The sequence below is a fragment of the Rattus norvegicus genome, chromosome 18 (assembly GCF_021556685.1).
Source record: "Rattus norvegicus strain SHRSP/BbbUtx chromosome 18, alternate assembly SHRSP_T2T, whole genome shotgun sequence".
Classification (NCBI taxonomy): Eukaryota; Metazoa; Chordata; class Mammalia; order Rodentia; family Muridae; genus Rattus; species Rattus norvegicus.
In genome coordinates, this window is record NC_141551.1 from 63,840,349 (window position 1) to 63,857,266 (window position 16,918).

The window sequence follows — 16,918 nt, forward strand, 5'->3', positions numbered from 1 at the left end:
AGAAGGTCAGAGGGCAAACCTTAAAAAGGAGTGTCAGTACAGAATGGGACCCGTGCATATAGGAAGCAGCGTAAAGGTCAGGAGCCTGTTATCAACGGGTCAGTGAAGAATTTATAATGAAAGATACAGCCAGCAGTTGCAAAAACTTGGCCACCTTTGTAGTTCTGTCTTTAATTTCTCCCTTTGGTTGTTTGCCATTAAAAGATAAATCGGAGTAACCGACTGACCACAAAGGAACATGAAATTTTAAAAATGTAATCTAATCATGAGCTAGAGGAGCCCTCATTGTTTTGCCACCTGAACTTCCAGCTGTAAAGTCATTTTTGTCACAGAGGCTGAATGTCGCCCCTCGACTGTGGTGTTTAATGAGTGTGAATTTTTGTTCAACCATTCAAATTGCCAAGAGTATTTTTATACTAATAGTTCCCAAGCTCAAGGCAATTATAGGCTAAATAGATTCCAATTCCTGCCCCATCCACCTTCCTGCCACCGTGCTGTAGGTTCTAGGATTTTGGAAAGAATTTAGACTATAGGAACATCCGCCATCTACAGGTGTCCTAGAACCATGCAAGTCATCCACCCCTGTGGCTGTCATCATATCAGTACACCTGTTTCTGCTGAGCAGGACAGACACAAGAAGAAATATAGACACAAGATCATTGCACAGAAACTGAACAAGACCAGTCCAATGGGAAAAGTTGTCCTCTGTGCCTCGAACCATGGCAGGGAGTTAGAAAGGCTTGCTGGGAAGGAGTTTGCTGCCAAGAGGGTGGGATTCTGTGGCAGGCCGGTTGTCTTGTTCCAGGCTCTGCGTCCCCAGATTGAGCAGGAAGGGAAGTAAACTGGAGGGGCTGCTGTTGGTAAGAATGGGAGTCGAATCACTCAGAGATCTGTGAGGAGTGGCTAGTCCTGGCAGTGACATAAGTGTTTATCATGGCCGCTTTCCCACATGCTGCCAAGGCGTCTGTTTTGCTGGTGAAAGGAAGGGCTCACCACAGAGCCCACGCCGTGTTCTTCCATTATAGGATGTCTGTGAGGGAATATGTCACACACCTGGAACTTAAAACTAATTAAACATTTAGAGACCTTGGTTTCAGCAGATGAGGATGTATTTCACCAAAGAGAGGCTGAATGGAAGACGGTGCTAGCCATCCCACAAATAGAAGTGAGTGTTATATTAGGAACCCAAGGGTAGTACAAACACATCTCCCCAGAGTTCATTAAAAATAGTCCAGACATTCACGCCTCCAGTATGATTCAGTGCAGGGCCCCATTGGACCAAGGAACCGACTAGCATACTCCAAACAGACTGTTCCCACAGTCCCCCACCATACGGCTTAGAATTTCTTGAAGTTGTCACCATATAGATACAGATGTCGTCATCACTGTCGTCATCGACACTGTTTTTACGATAATAAACCAAAGCACAGTAATCCCTTCCTGTAAGCTTTGAATTCATTACTGAATCTCTGGTGTTTGGGTGGCAATGAGTCACACACTGCACCTTGAACTACAGTCCCATAAAAGGAACAGGAGCTTGGGAAATTGGTTTAACCTCCAGTCCTTTACTTGTGTGGCCTTGCTTCTGTTGATACCCATAACTGTTGAGACTGAGGGAGACCTGACCAGGGGGCTGTGCTCAGAATCCATAGTGGGTTAAATGAAAAAAAAAATGGCAACCTTAAAAGTATCCTATTACCTTTCAAAATGCTGCCACTCCTGTGGGCTTAAGAAGTATTCCCATCTCAATATTTCTTTCAAAATTTCATTCTCTTCTCAGCGTCCCTTTCCTAACTGACCCCTTGGAAGCAAAACCAAAAACATCTTCTGGAGGCATGCTTGCTGGGCTTCCTTACATCATACCCTTCTGATCCCCCACCACATAAAGAAAAGCTGTGCAGAATTGGGGCAGGGGCTCCTGTTTAAAGTAATGGCATGACTGCCGTGTAGGGGAGGGGGAGAGGGAGAGTGGAGCTTGGAGGGAGGGAAGGTGCAGAGGGCACCAGAGAAAGGGCTTTCTACAGAGCAGGACCCTGAGCTTTGCTCATCCCTGGGGACCACCCCCCCCCCTTTAATGGTTTTCACTTTGGTTTCCCCTAGCACTGAGTATTTTTAATCTTCATATTTTCCCAGTTTTAGTTTTCTTGCAACTTAAATGGGAAAAGTGATCTGTCCTCATTGACTATTTTGCCCCAAGTTCAAAGAGTAGGTAGACTTTACAATATTTTAATTTGATGTTATCTCACGCTCGCATATGTATGATGGAGTTGTCTGTGTCAGCATGCTTGCACCACGACAGACATATGGAGGTCAGAAGACAACTTTGAGGGGTCATTTCTTTCTTCCGGGGACCAAGCTCAGGTAGCCGGGCTTTGGTTGAACCTTCTCTCCCACCCTAGCCTGTTCCTAGGGTGTTGTGGTATGGGTCCTAAACCTAGAGGCCCTGATGTAAACTGGGTGGGGCTCTAAGATCCAGACACATCCTTGCTGCCAGTCACGACTTGTTAAGATTCTGGCCTTAGGGACCGGGCACCCTGGATTTCGTTCTTGTCTGCTAGAAGAGCTGCCTTCCATGCCTGGCCTAAGTGGCTCAGATTCTCAATCAGTCTCCTATTGCCCCAGGGTGCCCCTGGGTATTACTGTTAGGGTGATTGCCTTAGCCCATGTCCCACTTCCATGGAACCTATTTATGCTTCGAAAGCCCTTGGGTAAACCTGTTATCCCATCCTACTGCATGTGTCTCAGTTCCCTGACACTTTGGTACCTGTGGACTCCTGATGTTGCTGGGAAGCTTTGGTGCCTTAGATGTCCCTGCCAGGGCTCTGAGCTCATGTTTGAAACCCCAGGGCAAGCTGTGTGCAGCTGCAGACAGCTCAGCAGGGGCAGGGCACTCCAGTGAGTTTATAGGGCAGCTTTCCAGGAGAGCTTGGGATGGAGGCTGACACACTGGTCTTCACGAAAAGGGAGAAGGTGGGACTCTTTCTTCCAAAGGACACATTGCTATGCACTGTCTGTGATGGAGATCTTGCTCACCCTGGCTTAGGTTTTGAAGTAATTGCATTATTAGGTCATTCCATTCGGTCGTTTCATTTGGAACACCCTGCGCTGTCTTGGGCCCAGGGTATAAAATGCAACATAAATAAAAATCTAAACATGGAAGAACAAAGTAAAAGTTTTTCAAGGGAAAGAAAAGTTTGGGGAATGTTAGCTGCAAAGAAAAAAACTGAGAGGATCATTGGTACCATTAAAAAATATATATATATGTGTGTGTGTGTGTATATGTATATATATGTGTGTGTGTATGTGTATATATGTGTATATATGTGTATATGTGTATATATGTATATATATGTATATATATGTATATATATATATATATATATATATATATATCATCTGTAGAGAAACTTCCAGAAGAATTTACAGAAATAAGAGACAAGGAGAAAGTGTTTGCAACACATGGAACAAAATCTTGTAGCCATGAAATATAAATATTTCTCATAAGTGCATCAGAAATTCATGAAAAAAAAACTACAAATAGACTAATGCAAATTAATTATAAGAAAGAGAAGCATAAATTACCCTTAAGTCCAGAAAAAGATCAGAAATTGCCGGCAATTGGGGGAGCCGCAATACCAAATCAAAATAAATAGACGTAAAGTAAGGTTTGCTTTTGATGCTTGATTCACACAGGGCCTTGCTGTAGTAGAGGAGGCTGGCCTTGACTCGGTCCGCCTTGCCCTCTCCCAGGCTGAGCAGGTTTGTACCCGGTTTGGTTATCTTGCCCGGCAACATGCACAGGTTTGCCTATTAAATGGGTGTGAGTGGCAAGGTGCTGGAGAGCTGGCTCATCCGTTAGGAACGTGTGCTCTTGCAGAGGACCAAAGGGCACCCAAGTCTTATAGCTCACAGCCACCTGTAGATCAGCTCCAGCGTATCCAGTGCCCTCTTCTGACTTCCGCAGGCTCCCAAACTCACAGGCACACAACCACATGGTCACATACACATAATTCTCTTAATTAAATATTGAAAAAAAGAAAAGGGCAAGTTTCCAGAGTCTAGGGTGTAGGCAACAAGCTTTTCATAAAGTGGTTCTCACACCACATTGTTAAATGGTCGTCCATTTTAAGGAACTGACAAGTTTGTGCCGGCACTCACATATACACATAGCATCCCTTTCCTTCTCCTTACCAACCCCCCCAATAATTTGGTCATAATTAAGAGGAGGCAGTATTTATTTAGTAGACATACTAACCAGACCAACTTCCCCACCAGGATGGCATGGAGTGGTTACAGTCAGGGAGGGCTGCCGAGCTTCGGCCGCATTAGACTTCTTTCTTCTATAATATTTAAGCCTTCAGTCTTTTGAAGGATTTTAAACACTTCTGTAATAAGATCATTTTCAGAGAGAATTCATCCACCAAGAGAGGCTTATGGAATTGCAAAAACACAACTTGGTTTTCTTTGCTGCGTTCTCACAGGCTTCCGTACTGAGGAAAATGTAGCGTAGAAAGAGCCGTCAAGTGAAGGGTTAACCAAGGGTCCTTGTGGCTGTCTCCTGGTTGTAATCCCTTTCTTTCTGCTCAGGGTCTGATAAGCAACTCCATCTTTTGACAAAAGGAAACACACTGGTAAACTTGAGGGCATGCTTTAATCTGAAGGGCAGTTTGTGACAACTCCGTTGTTTGAGAGAGAATTGCTTAAGATCCCACCTTCATTTCTAAGCTCACGTTGGCCTGAACAGACCGAACTTCCTGCCTTACATGTTGTGTATGGAGGTGGCTGTCCTTGGGTTTTTGACTGGATGTGTGGCATGGATTCCCAGGACCCTACAGGTGCTCTCATTGTTCCCTCTGCGCCCGCAGCCAGTGGAGGTCTGTCTTACCCGTTATGGCTGGCCTCAGGGAGTCATGACCCTTGGAGTTGTGGGCATGAACACCTTCTCTGGGCCTGAGTATGTTCCTGAGTCAGTCTTTGTTCTTCCTATTCCTGTTTACCTACCTGCCGGGCACCACCATGTGCTAGACGCTGAGAACGCAATGTAAGCCACAGCATTCTTGTAGTCATAGCACCATGAGAAACACTGACTGTATGTACACTCTGCTCAATATGGTGGCCGGAATGCTGAATCAGGGAGGGACTCTGGGCATGCATATACATGGCATATTAATGACCCATTGGTCACGTTAGTGTTGGAACTGGGAACCTTACCACTCAATCACTGAGCCTATAGGATGGGGATATGCTTTCTAAGTCACTTACAAAGGCATAGCCCCCCCCCCCGAAACAGAGGCAGAAGCTGGCCTGTTTATATTTGTTTTCTCTCTAATGCACAGCTCCTGTGAGTGGCACTCTTGAGAAAGTTGGCTCAACCAGAGAAGACGAGTTCATTTTCTGGAGAGGTTATGTAGGTGTGGTAGTGGGGGCAGCCTCAGTTCAGAGTGGAGAGATGGTGGGTGTTGTCTGACAGGAAGGGAATTGAAGAAACAGTCTGAGCTGTCCTGAGGTTGGCCCAGTGTGAACGGGTGCCAATTCAACAGCTGCCTGTGGTGAGCTCACAGGGCTGACCTTGAACTCCACTATGTCAGTGAGGAAAGTTGCAGCCAAAACCCTGGCGGTCTGGTAGACCGGGCCAGCAAAACATTTCCTTAAAGCCTTAAGCTTGAAGATCAGGTCTTTGAACTTCACCAAGCTGAGCAGCAGAGATCTGTGGGACAGGGCACTCCCAGAACCTCCCTTTTGTCTAAAAAGTTACAATACCAGAGCCCTGCGTGTGATCCACAGTATCTGCAGGCAGAGTTCAAGCCCAGCCATGCACCACTTTTACAATTGCCTTTTCTTCTCCTCCAAAATGGAGCCATAGCTTCTGTCTTCCCTCGAGGGGTATCTAGGAGGGGTCATGACTGCCCGAAGTTACGGGAACCATAGTCAGGAAAATGGCCGCTGTTCACAATCCTCCTCCTCCTTCCTTGCAGCGGAACTGGAGTTCGCGCAGGTCCTCATCATTGTCGTGGTGGTGACGGTGATGGTGGTGGTCGTCGTCTGCCTACTGAACCACTACAAAGTCTCCACACGTTCCTTCATCAACCGCCCCAACCAGAGCCAGAGACAGGAGGACGGGCTGCAGCCGGTAAGTGTATGGGCCTGCGCCATCTGGAATGCCCCTGGGCTCCATTCTGGGGTTGCAAACCCAGACAGGGTATAGTAAAGGCTAGAGGGTGGGATAGTCCGCCTGTCGCTGGTCGGCTCACTGAGGTACTGAGGTAATGCTGCGGTGTTAGCGGTTTGGGTTGACGGTTAACCTGGAAAGGTGTGCTCATTGTGTGCACACATTGTGTGTGTGCACACAGCTCAGTGACCTCTCACGTACAGCCAGGGTCCAGCCAGGAAAGTGACTTAACGCCCTCCAACAGCTGGCTCAGGTCTTTCATGTGTGAAAGTCTCCGCTGCCTGATTATTGGCCATCAGCCCTAATTAGTTTTGCTAGGCGTGGCCTCCACACCCATGCTTTCTCTCCTGTGTCTGGTTTCATTCGGGCAGCACCACGTTGTATATAGAGATCTTTGCTTGGATCAGGTCCTGGAGTTGGTCCAGGGATAAGTAATGTCCTCATACATTAGCAGATATGGCTGCAACTCTCGGATGTGAACCAGCTGGAGGGGACAGTGGGATGCGTGCCTCCTTAGATGGAACAGGGTGAACCGGGCGGGTGGGGTGGCACAAGCCATCCCGTGAGGCGCCTCAGTCCGTGCTCTTTAGAACTTTCTATCTCTTGCCCTCAACTTCTTGCCTCTCCTCGTAAAACAATGTGATGTATGGCTAAGCCATAACCAAGCCTGGGAGGCCAGGGGCTGCTGGGACATCATGTTCTCCACCTATTTTGTAATCTGTTCATAAATCCTGGTGGCTTTTAGCAAGAGACTTGGAAATAGTGCACTTAGCTGAGTTTAGATTCTTAATGTCGGTGTAGGACACAGGAGCATCTAGTTTTCCTCTTCCACCCTTTTCTGGGTAGTGGGAGAGACATTCTTTGTAGAATGCCCTTTATGAGAGACCAGGGATTCCTGGTCACTTCCTAAGGGAGGTCTGACTTAGGAGAGGCTGTTGTGAGTATGGGGTATGACCATCGTAATGGGCAGTGTGGACCTGTGCCTGGGACAGCTCTAAATAGGGCAGCATCTTGCTTGCCCGGGGAGCCTAATGGCTTGGGGGTTCTTGGGGGCAGAGGTAAGCACAACAGAGAACAGGAAGGGTGTGTGTGTGTGTATGTGTGTGCGTGCATCTGTGTGTGTACGTGCTTGTGCCTGTGTGTGTGTGTGTGTGTGTGTGTGTGTGTGTGTGTGCTGTATTCACCTCACAGTCTGGGACAGTGGTGGCAGACAGAATTTGACCTAACAGTTCCACTTCCTGTGAGCTTCCTCATTTTCTCTTGCTGCCTTCCTCAGTCTCTTCTGGTCCCCAGTTTTGCTAACCAGTTCCTCTGGTCCTCCTTGACATCTTTATAAACCACAATGAAACTCTGGGTATCCCCTGGTATCCACCTCGACACTACGGATCACTGTCCTCTGGTACCCACACTTTCCGTCCTGACACTACGGATTCTTGAGGCAGCTCAGATCTCTGAAGAGAGAACAAATCCAAAGTCCTGAGCTCAAAGAAAGAAGACGAGGAAACTCTCATTACAGCAGCCATTATAGGGCCACACAGGGTCTTTGCTTTAATATAACTGTTGTGGATACCAGCCACTCCTTGGCAGACGTGGTACAACTCTTACATCACCACCAAACAATAGGCCGATGCACTCAGGTATGTATGGATTACCAGAAATACTTCAGCCTGGGTGTTAGCTCTACTCCCTGAGTAAGACTTAGCAGTTTCTAGCTCTAAAATATCCCATCTTCCCATCTTGCACTTTGTGCTCCAGGAGTCCCTAGACACTCAGGGTGTCTTGCCTTGAAGGCCCCTCCCTTGGTCTTCTTCTTGCACTTGCCTAGACTGAGGGTATCCACAGCCTCTGAGTGAATCTGTGTCTCCCTGGTGCAGCCCCAGCCCCATGCTCTCCTGCTGTCACTGCCTTTAAGCTTTGTGTCCTGGCCATATGTCCTGTGTTTACTAACCAAGAGGTATAGCAGGAAGACAACTTGACTGGGGCAAGAAACAAAGTTCTTGTGTGGTTTTACCTGATGGTCTACCCAGTGCTGCTCTCTGTGGGAGCATGGGGACCATGAGCCAGGAAGTGGTAGCACGCTGACTGGCAGGAATGTGGGAAGTTGACTTTGAGAGGTCCTTCTAGGATGTACACTGAGTAGGAACGAAGACGGTCAGTAATTGGTGGGTTTTATCTACCGAGGGGGCTCTGTGAGTGGAGGTAAGCTGTGTGCTGAGATCTGGGTTCTACTCCAAGGTGTAGCCAGGAGACAGGCATGCCTTTAGTCCCTGTGTTTATAAAGTGGCCATGAGAAGAGTGTGGGCGTTCACTCCTGAGCTACCGTGAAACTTCAGTTTTCTCTGGTGACCCACAGCTGAGTCCCGTTCATCCCCAGGGCTTCTTTCCCTGTCAACCACACCTGTAGATATCACCCAGCTGAGGGCTAGGCTCTGAGGGAATGTCTCATAACATTCAAGGTGTGTTTCCACACTGTAACCAGGGTGCTTCTGTCTTAGACTGGGGTTCTGCTTTCTCAGTTGGACTATCAGCATGGCTCATGGTTCTAACAGGAGAGATAAAGTAGATAAAGAGGAAACAGACCTTCCTTTTCTCCTTATACACCTGAGTTTCTGTCCTTTCTACCCCACCCCTAACTCCTTCCTTGGATTGTTGCTTCTCTGCGGGGGCTGAAAAAACAGATCACTTCTTATCCATCTGACTCTCAGCTAGCGGACATCCTAGAGAGGCTGAGATGGTGTTCCAGCCGAGGACATCGTGCTACACACATTGTCTGATCTTCCTACAGTGTGCTTCAGGGGCTCTACAACGGGCAACCCAGAGAAACAGACTCTTGTGCTGAGTACCTGTCTAAGCACACTGTCGCCAAGCCCACCAGCTCATGAGCACACCATCTCCTGGCTGCTTTGGTGTGCCCACAAAGAGAAGGGCACACTTCTCTTGTATCACCCAGGACATAGCCATTGGGGGACTCTGCCTGCAGACACTTTCCCTAGCCATTTCCATCTACCTCTGCTCACCTCATTCTTCCCTAGACCTCATCATAGCCAAGATAGCAAAGTGACCATGCAAGAGCAGCCAGCTGTCATCCTTGGCTAAGGTCCAGGCTCTTTTACCACCCTCTTGATCATACTGGGGATGCTTAAACCAATCCCATCCCCATGTTTATGAACTGCGCACGAGAACCCATTGTCTCCTCTACTCCCATGACTGGCCAGTCTGGACAGCTTCTAGTTGGCTTTTCCAGGTTGCCTCCTTTGGCCTCTCAATATGGAAGTCTGTGTTCACCGTCTTCCTGCCAAGAGCTAGCAAAAGCCTGGCAGTCACATCATAGAGAAGAAGATACTCTGCTTTTGGTCCCCTCACTTGACCAGGTTGCCCCTGGATGGGATGTTGACTTGTGGAACTTGGGACAGAGTGAGGATGGATGTGTATGTCCACTTGCCTCTGCCTTGTGCTACCATATCTGTTATCCAAACCCTGTTCCTAGATCCTGAAGCACCCTTGTTTAGTGAGCGCCCACAGCCCCAGGATCACCTCTCTTGGCAGTGTGAGCAGCAAGTACCTCAAACACCCTGCTACTTGGCAGCACGAAGGTGCAGAATGTTCCTGCCAACCTTTCAGTGGGGAACCTCTCATTGTTCTGAGACTGAGTGTCACAGAGACAGTGTTCCAGGTCTTTCGCCTCTGTATTGCAGACCCATGTGGGATCTTTACTGGGATTATGATGCTGTGTTCATCTTAAAAGGTTGAGAACGTGTGAGGAGCCTCTCTTCTCATGAGCGGGCATTCGCTTTGATCCAAAGGAAAAGCCAGGGTGAATTGCTGACCTTCTTAGATTGAACTGTAAGTTTTCCAGCCTAGTGTCAGTCGTCGGAGAGGAAATCCTGGACTAAGGAATTGTCTAGATCAGATTGGTCAGATTGGTCTGTGGGGGTTGTCTTGATTATTAACTGATGCGGGAGGACCCAAAGTGGGAGGACCCATGATGAGTGGTACCATTCCTAGGCAGATGGTCTGGGGATATATAAGAACGTTAACCGAGCATGAGTATGAGAGAACCAGCAATGGTATTCCACCATGCTTCAGGCTCCTAGCTGAGTCCCTGCCCTAACACTTCCCTCAGGGATGGATTGTGACTTGGAAGTATATGGTAAATAACTCCTTTTCTTCCCTGCATTGCTTTTGGTCAGAGTGGGTTTTTCTTTTCTTTAGCCACCCCCCCCCCCCTTTTAACAGCAGCAGAAATCAAACTAGAAAATGCAGAGAACAGGATCTCAAAAACTTGACTGACCTTGATTCCTGGGGTCAGTCCTGTGAGACAATACTGGCAGTCCAGCTGTCCTTGGCCCATGAGTCCTATCTTTCTGGACAGCACAATCTTGAGGGAGTTCACAGAGATGAGACTTGCTGCTCCTACCTCCATAACTTTCCTTTCTCCCATTGCCAACAACCCTCGTCCCTTCATTCATTCTTTGAGACACTGTAGGTTTGAAGTATGAGGAGGGTTCCGTGTGCCTGAGGCCTGTCAACCTCCCTCTGAAATGTGTGTGACAGGGCTGCCTGGCAATGGGATTATACTGGCCAGTGAAAGTCACTGAACAAAAATGAAAACCGGTAGCTCAGGCTTAAACGAAAAGAAAGTCAAAGGTTCAAATGATGACCGCAGCAGGAGATAGATTTGTGACACAAATCTCATTTTTGTTTTTCTCAAAGCAACCTCAAAATGTTTACAAGTACCTTGTTTGTGTGGCCTGGGGCTGAGAGACCATCTAGATTGTTTCCCATTATCCTAAACTACCAAAGAATGAGGAAACAATAAAAGGCCCACGGTCTTCCAGACAGGCTAGTGGTTCTCAACCTTCCTAACGCTGCGACACTTTAATGCAGCTTCCCATGTTGTGGTGACCCTTCTACACCAACAAAAAACTTATTTCACTGCTATTTCATAGATGTAATTTTGCTACTGTTATAAATCATAATATGAATATCTGATATGTGATCCCCAAAGGAGTCATGACCTTTGTTGTTGAGAACTGTGGGTCTAGGCTTTCCCAGCTGGCGAGGTCTGAGATGTCCTTTCTGACAGCTGCACCCCCCGCCAGGTGGGTCCTGCTAACCACATCCGGACAGCCCAGGGTTTGTGGTCAGTAGGCATGCAGAGGTGGCTGGCCTCAGAGCAGGGGCGAGAGTTTTACTCAGATTGAGTCTTGTGAGATAGTATACATCGAGCCACTATTGACTTTGTAGAAAGATGAATTCCAGTTTAAGAGTTAATGAGAAGAGTCACAGCTCACATTTCTTCATTACCAGCTGCTACAGGGGCTTGGTCAGTTGTGTGGAATCAAATGTCTGGGGATCTGCACAGAGACTGCACCAGCAGTTTGGGAAGGATAAGCATCTGCCTCCCAGTTCAGCTTTACTTGGGTCCACTTTTTCTGTCTCCCTGGTTGCTGGGAAAGAGAACCAATCCTTTGTAGGCCTCTGCCAATACAATATACTCCTCAACCCCCAAGGACCTTGGTGTGGAGTACGTCTGCACACTGAAGAAATTACATATGTGACCTGGAACATGGTTGGTGCCTTCCATTTGCCCCTCTGACAAAAGTTGACCCAGTTGTTAAGAATTGGGCGACATCAAACAACTTTTGGAATTTAAATCTCCTCTGGTGTGTTGGGCCACCCTGGCCTTTCAGGATGGGCCTGAGAGTAGATGCCCCAGGAGATGGGTCATTGCACCTCTGTGGTTGTAATCCTGTCTTGTTCCTGAGTCCTGTAGCAATACCATTGTTACCTACTGGTTTGCAGCCTTGTGGTAAATGTGTGTGTGTGTGTGTGTGTATGTGTGTGTAGGGGCATGTTAAAAAGTGTCTTATAAAAATTTGTTTATTTTTATCATATGCGTATGAGTGTTTGCCTGATGTATGCCTGTGCATGGCTGGTGTGGGTAGAGGTCAGGAGAGAGGGAACTGGAGTTGTGAATGGTTCTGAGCCACCATGTGAGTACTCAGAATCAACCCCTGGGTCCTCTGCAAAAGCATCAAGTGCTTTGAACCACTGAGTTCTCTCTCCAGGTCCTCAATGCTTACTTGTTGACAGGATCTCACACCATAGTCCAGTCTGGACTTGAACTCATGCCCCCCCTGCTTAGCCTCCCAAGTGCTGGGGTCACGGCCATGAGCCACCACACCTGGCATGAGAGCTGGTTTTTTGTTCGTTTTTTTTTTTTTTTTTTTTTTTAAAGAAAACAGTGTTTAGCACAGGCAGGAAACAAAAAATGAATTAAGAGGGCTTCTGGTTTCCAGAAACCAAAAACATCCCACATGCCATTGTGAAGGTAGAGACCAGTTTTGCTCCTTCAGGAGTGAAGCTATGTCTGTGTCAACAAAGCACTTCCTGTGACTGCCCTGACAGACAGGCTGTTTAGTCATCTCCTTGGGACAGGGCCTTGAACTCTGTGGCTAATGCCCGTGAGTGCGAACAGAGGACTGACTGTGGGCTGCCTGCAGCTCCTCCTACCACCAGCAGCCTCTGGAAGCCTTAGGAGTAAAGGTGGTTGGAAGACAGAAGTCCTGGACAGTAGATAACAGCCCCAGTATATCTCAAAGCTCCAGGGCTCGGCCCTGACTAGCAGACCTTCCAGGACGTGCCCAGTATGGCAGGTGCCTTCATTGGCTCTCCCTATGCAGAGACTCTAAGGTGGGCACCATACCCATAGGGATATTGGAAACCCACAGACTATACTCTGGTCCAGAGAAGGGCACACGGAGTCAGGGGCTGGCTACCGCATCTCCATTTCCCCCCCAGTGAGACCAAAGAATGCCTCCTTCCTTTCTACCTACTCTAGACTGTGTAAAATCTTCAGTACAAAATGAAGGAAGAAACTATTTTTGGCAGGGCCTTTACTAAATGATGCCACTGTTTCTGACCTGCTGGACTAAAACATGTGGCAGAGGATGGTATGGTGGAGTTGATGGGATGGAAAATGATGTCAGGGGTGGCTTCCCCAACAGTGATATCCCTGAACCTTACACCAGATGGAACTGGCGTCCATATTGTCCAGCCTCTAGTCTCCACTCTCTACGCACAGAGCAGGGCACTGTTTACCCCATATTCTCAACACTAACTTCCTCTTGCCAGTTTACACTGTCTGGCAGGAAGAGCTCCGGCTGCCAGGTGGCGGCTGAAAGGGTTCAGTCCTTTGGTCTATCTGTGTGTAGCCCTAGAACAGATAACTTCAAAGTCACAATGTATCCCTTCAAGTATGGGGAGGTGCAAAGCAGAGAGAGTGGTGAGGATGCAGCCAGATCCCCTCCCAAGTAGCTTATCTAGACATTGCTAATAGCCTGGTTTTACCTTGAAAGCCGAGTGAGTAACTCACACCCTCCTCTTACAACTCCACCGCTCAGAATAGTCTTAGAATTACCGTTAGGGTTTATAGATCTTTAGTTTTCGTAGCAAGGAAAACTTTTGTCTTCCTCATCTCCATGATAGCAAGTCTTCACTCTTCTATCTGTTTTCTGAGGATAGATCGGAATTTTGGTATCACCCACAATACATTCAGAACAAAGTCCCGTGGATGACTGAGTGTTGGTGTAGGGTACCAGGCTGGGGCAAAGCCAGGTGACTTGGGAAGATGATGCTCTCCAAGTCACAAGCCGAGCCACACGAAGATCAGAAAGGATCCACAGCAAAATGAGGCCGCTTCCGGAAGGCAATGGAGACAGTGGTGTACCTCAGCCGCATTGTCCCATGATGAGGGGCTGGAGAGGTGGCTCAGTGGTTAAGAGCACTTGCTGCTCTTCAGAAGACCTGGGCTCTGTTTCCAGCATTCCCATAGCAAGGCTCAAAACTGCTTGTGACTCCAATTCCCAGGATCTGATACCCTTTACTGGCTTCTACTTTACCTGCACATATAAGGTATACACCTTCCCCAACACAATACACATAAATAAAAGTAAAAAGAAATCTTAAAGACAGTCATGATGAGAAATGTATGTGTGGTGAATTCTAGACCAACCCGAGTTCCACACAGGGACCCTTTCTTTTAATAACTAAAAATCCTCTTCTCACATAACAAAAGAGGGAGGCAAATCTAATACTGTTCTGATCATCTTTAGATCCCAGGGAACTAGTTTAACAATGGTTTGTATTGGTGCAACAATGTGTAAAAATAGCATGCTAAAAGAATACTTGTGAAAGTCTGAAATTTTATTTGTTATTCTAGGCAGGATCATATGCCATGACCGACACATGTGTGGAGGTGAAGGGAGTTGGTTCTCTCCTGCCATTGTATGTTTCAACGGTAGAACTCAGTTCCTCACACCTGAACACCTCTTACCCACTGAGCCACTGAAGCCCCAACCCCCCATATTAAATAAACAAAACTCTAGTAACCTTTTAAGTCTAGAAGGCATTACCATAAATCATATGGTAATTTTTTTCTTGGTATGGTTATAGGAAAAGTTTCAGAGGTTTCTCAATTATTTTGAAATTCTTGGTGGCCTTTACTAAAGAGCCCTCCACACTAGGGCTGGTTTTTGGCTAGAAGTTAACTCATTGACAGCTCCGGGCCATGAGTAAAACATTGCCCTCTGGGCTAAGAAGGGACTGGAGCTGGAAGTCTGCCAAAGCCAAAAAGTCTTCCTGGCCTCTAAGCTTTCTTATTTCTGGCTGGATTTTATTAGAGTGTGGTGGTCCCCACCCCACCCCACCCCTTATCCCACCCCCCTCCAGGCCCCTCTAGGCTGGGGGAAGCACCTGGTGGCTTCTTTTCTCTGTACCCTGCATTATTCTACAAATGGGAAGGATCCACATTCCCTCCCTCCCAACAGATCTTCCTGGAAGATTTGTCTGTTCTCTTAAGGGATGTGCCCCAGATTGAGTAGAGTTAGGAGTCTTAAGAAGTCTGCGGATAGATTCCCAAGGAGGAATAAAAGAGTTTGTGGCTGCCAGGGTGTGTGTGGCCTTGTAGAGGCACTGAGTTCTAAGCTGTTACTGCCCCCTAGAGTGGAAAAGGCAGTATGGTCCTATCTGGGTTGTAGAAAGGTATATGGGGGGAAAAAGACAGGAAGGAGAATTTATCATATCAGACAGTTGCGATGTTGCTGAATATCCGAAGACCACTTCCACCTTGGCTTTGAAATTCTCCCCAATGGAACAGCACATAGAAAAATAGATGTGCAATGATTTGAAACCGTATGTGACACTTGATCACTATAAGGAGCCTCTTAGAGAGAAGCCAGAATTCCCACTGTTCTCTGCAGATGGTAGGGAGAGGTTGACTGAGAACATGGGTGTAAGCAAGTCTGAGCTATGGGGTTGCCCTCACATGGGGTCACAGCACACGTGGACACAAACAGCGGGCTCTGACCTACAGCTCAAGGCAAGTCACAAGGACAGACTGCTTTCTCCTGGTTTGAAGTGTTGTTATCCAAGATGCATAGAGATGAAGAGAATGACAAGGGACGATGGACAAACTGTTCTCTCTAGATAAAACAAATGGTTACAAACACCTTACGAAAACTGCCTTATGAAGAAAGGGGAAATCTGAACATACCTCTGAGTGGCAAGAAGATGGTAGACAGGGGTAAAAGCTACCTACTATGGTTTGCTTGGTGCATCTGAGCAATAGGTCTCTATCTGGAGACACTTTCGGGAGGCTATAAGCTCCTTAGGTGAGACCTAGATAGAAGAAGGGGCTGCTATGAGTGGTTCTTGAATTTTATAGCCTAGACTTGCTTCAGGCCCTACTCTGAGCTTCCCAGCTCTGTGGATGCATGGGCTGACCCTGTCATCATGGCTTCCCTGCTCTAGTGAAGCTTCCCCTTACAATACATACCCAAAACATATCTTTCTTCCTTACGTTTCTCTAGTCAAGAAAAAATAACTAATACACTTCTATGCTGGCTAATTTTCTGTCAACTTGACACAAGCTAGAATCATTTGGGGAAAAGGAATCCCATTGGAGAAAACTGCCCCCACCACATTGGCCTGTGGGTAAGCGTTTGGTGTATTTTCTTGATTGGTGATTGATTAAGGAGAGCCCACCTCACCTTGAGGCTGGCGGTGGGTTCTACGGGAAGGCAGACTGACACAGGAGAAGCAGCCAGTAAGCACTTCTTGGTGTTCTCTGCATCAGTTCCTGTCTCTGGGATTCTTCTGCCTTGAGCTCTTGCCTTGCCTGCCCTTGGTGATGGGCCATGATATGGAGCTATAAACTGAAATAAAAACCTCTTTCCCTAGGTAGTCTTTGGTCTTTTTTTCCCTAATTGTAGCAATAGGAATTCTTAAGTAAGATGCCTTCTTAACACAGGAAGGTCAGATGGATGGACTGGAAAGCTATACCAAATATGAAAGACTTTGATACCTCTCCTTCTCAAATCCTTCCAAAGAACTGAAAAAATGAGTAAGGGTTCTTGACTCAGTCTAAGAGGCCGGCAGTCTCCGTCCTGAAGAAGGACAAAGAAAGCAAGAAGCGAAGAGAAAACCATAAACCAGTATCCTTATGAACACTGATATAAAAGTCTTCAGTAAAGTAACAGAAACTTGACTTCAGCATCATTTCGAAAGAATTATACACCATGGCCAAATGTGATTTGTTTCTGGACTGTAAGGCTGGCTTAGGATATAAAAGTCAACATTGCACACCCCACTAACAGAATGAAGAGACAGAAAAGAACACCCATGGGTTGGGGATTTAGCTCAGTGGTAGAGCGCTTGCCTAGCAAGCGCAAGGCCGTGGGTTCGGTC

At 47.2% G+C, this 16,918-nt stretch overlaps 1 protein-coding gene across 17 annotated transcripts in view; it reads left to right on the forward strand.

Annotated features, from left to right (window-relative positions):
* Ldlrad4 (low density lipoprotein receptor class A domain containing 4) overlaps window positions 1-16,918 on the forward strand; it is a 334,279-nt gene that overhangs the window by 297,292 nt on the left and 20,069 nt on the right. For all 17 annotated transcript variants that reach the window (XM_087593473.1, XM_087593469.1, XM_087593480.1 and 14 more), the window contains 1 exon segment: window positions 5,976-6,130. In XM_087593473.1, coding sequence (XP_087449599.1) covers window positions 5,976-6,130 — 155 coding nt within the window.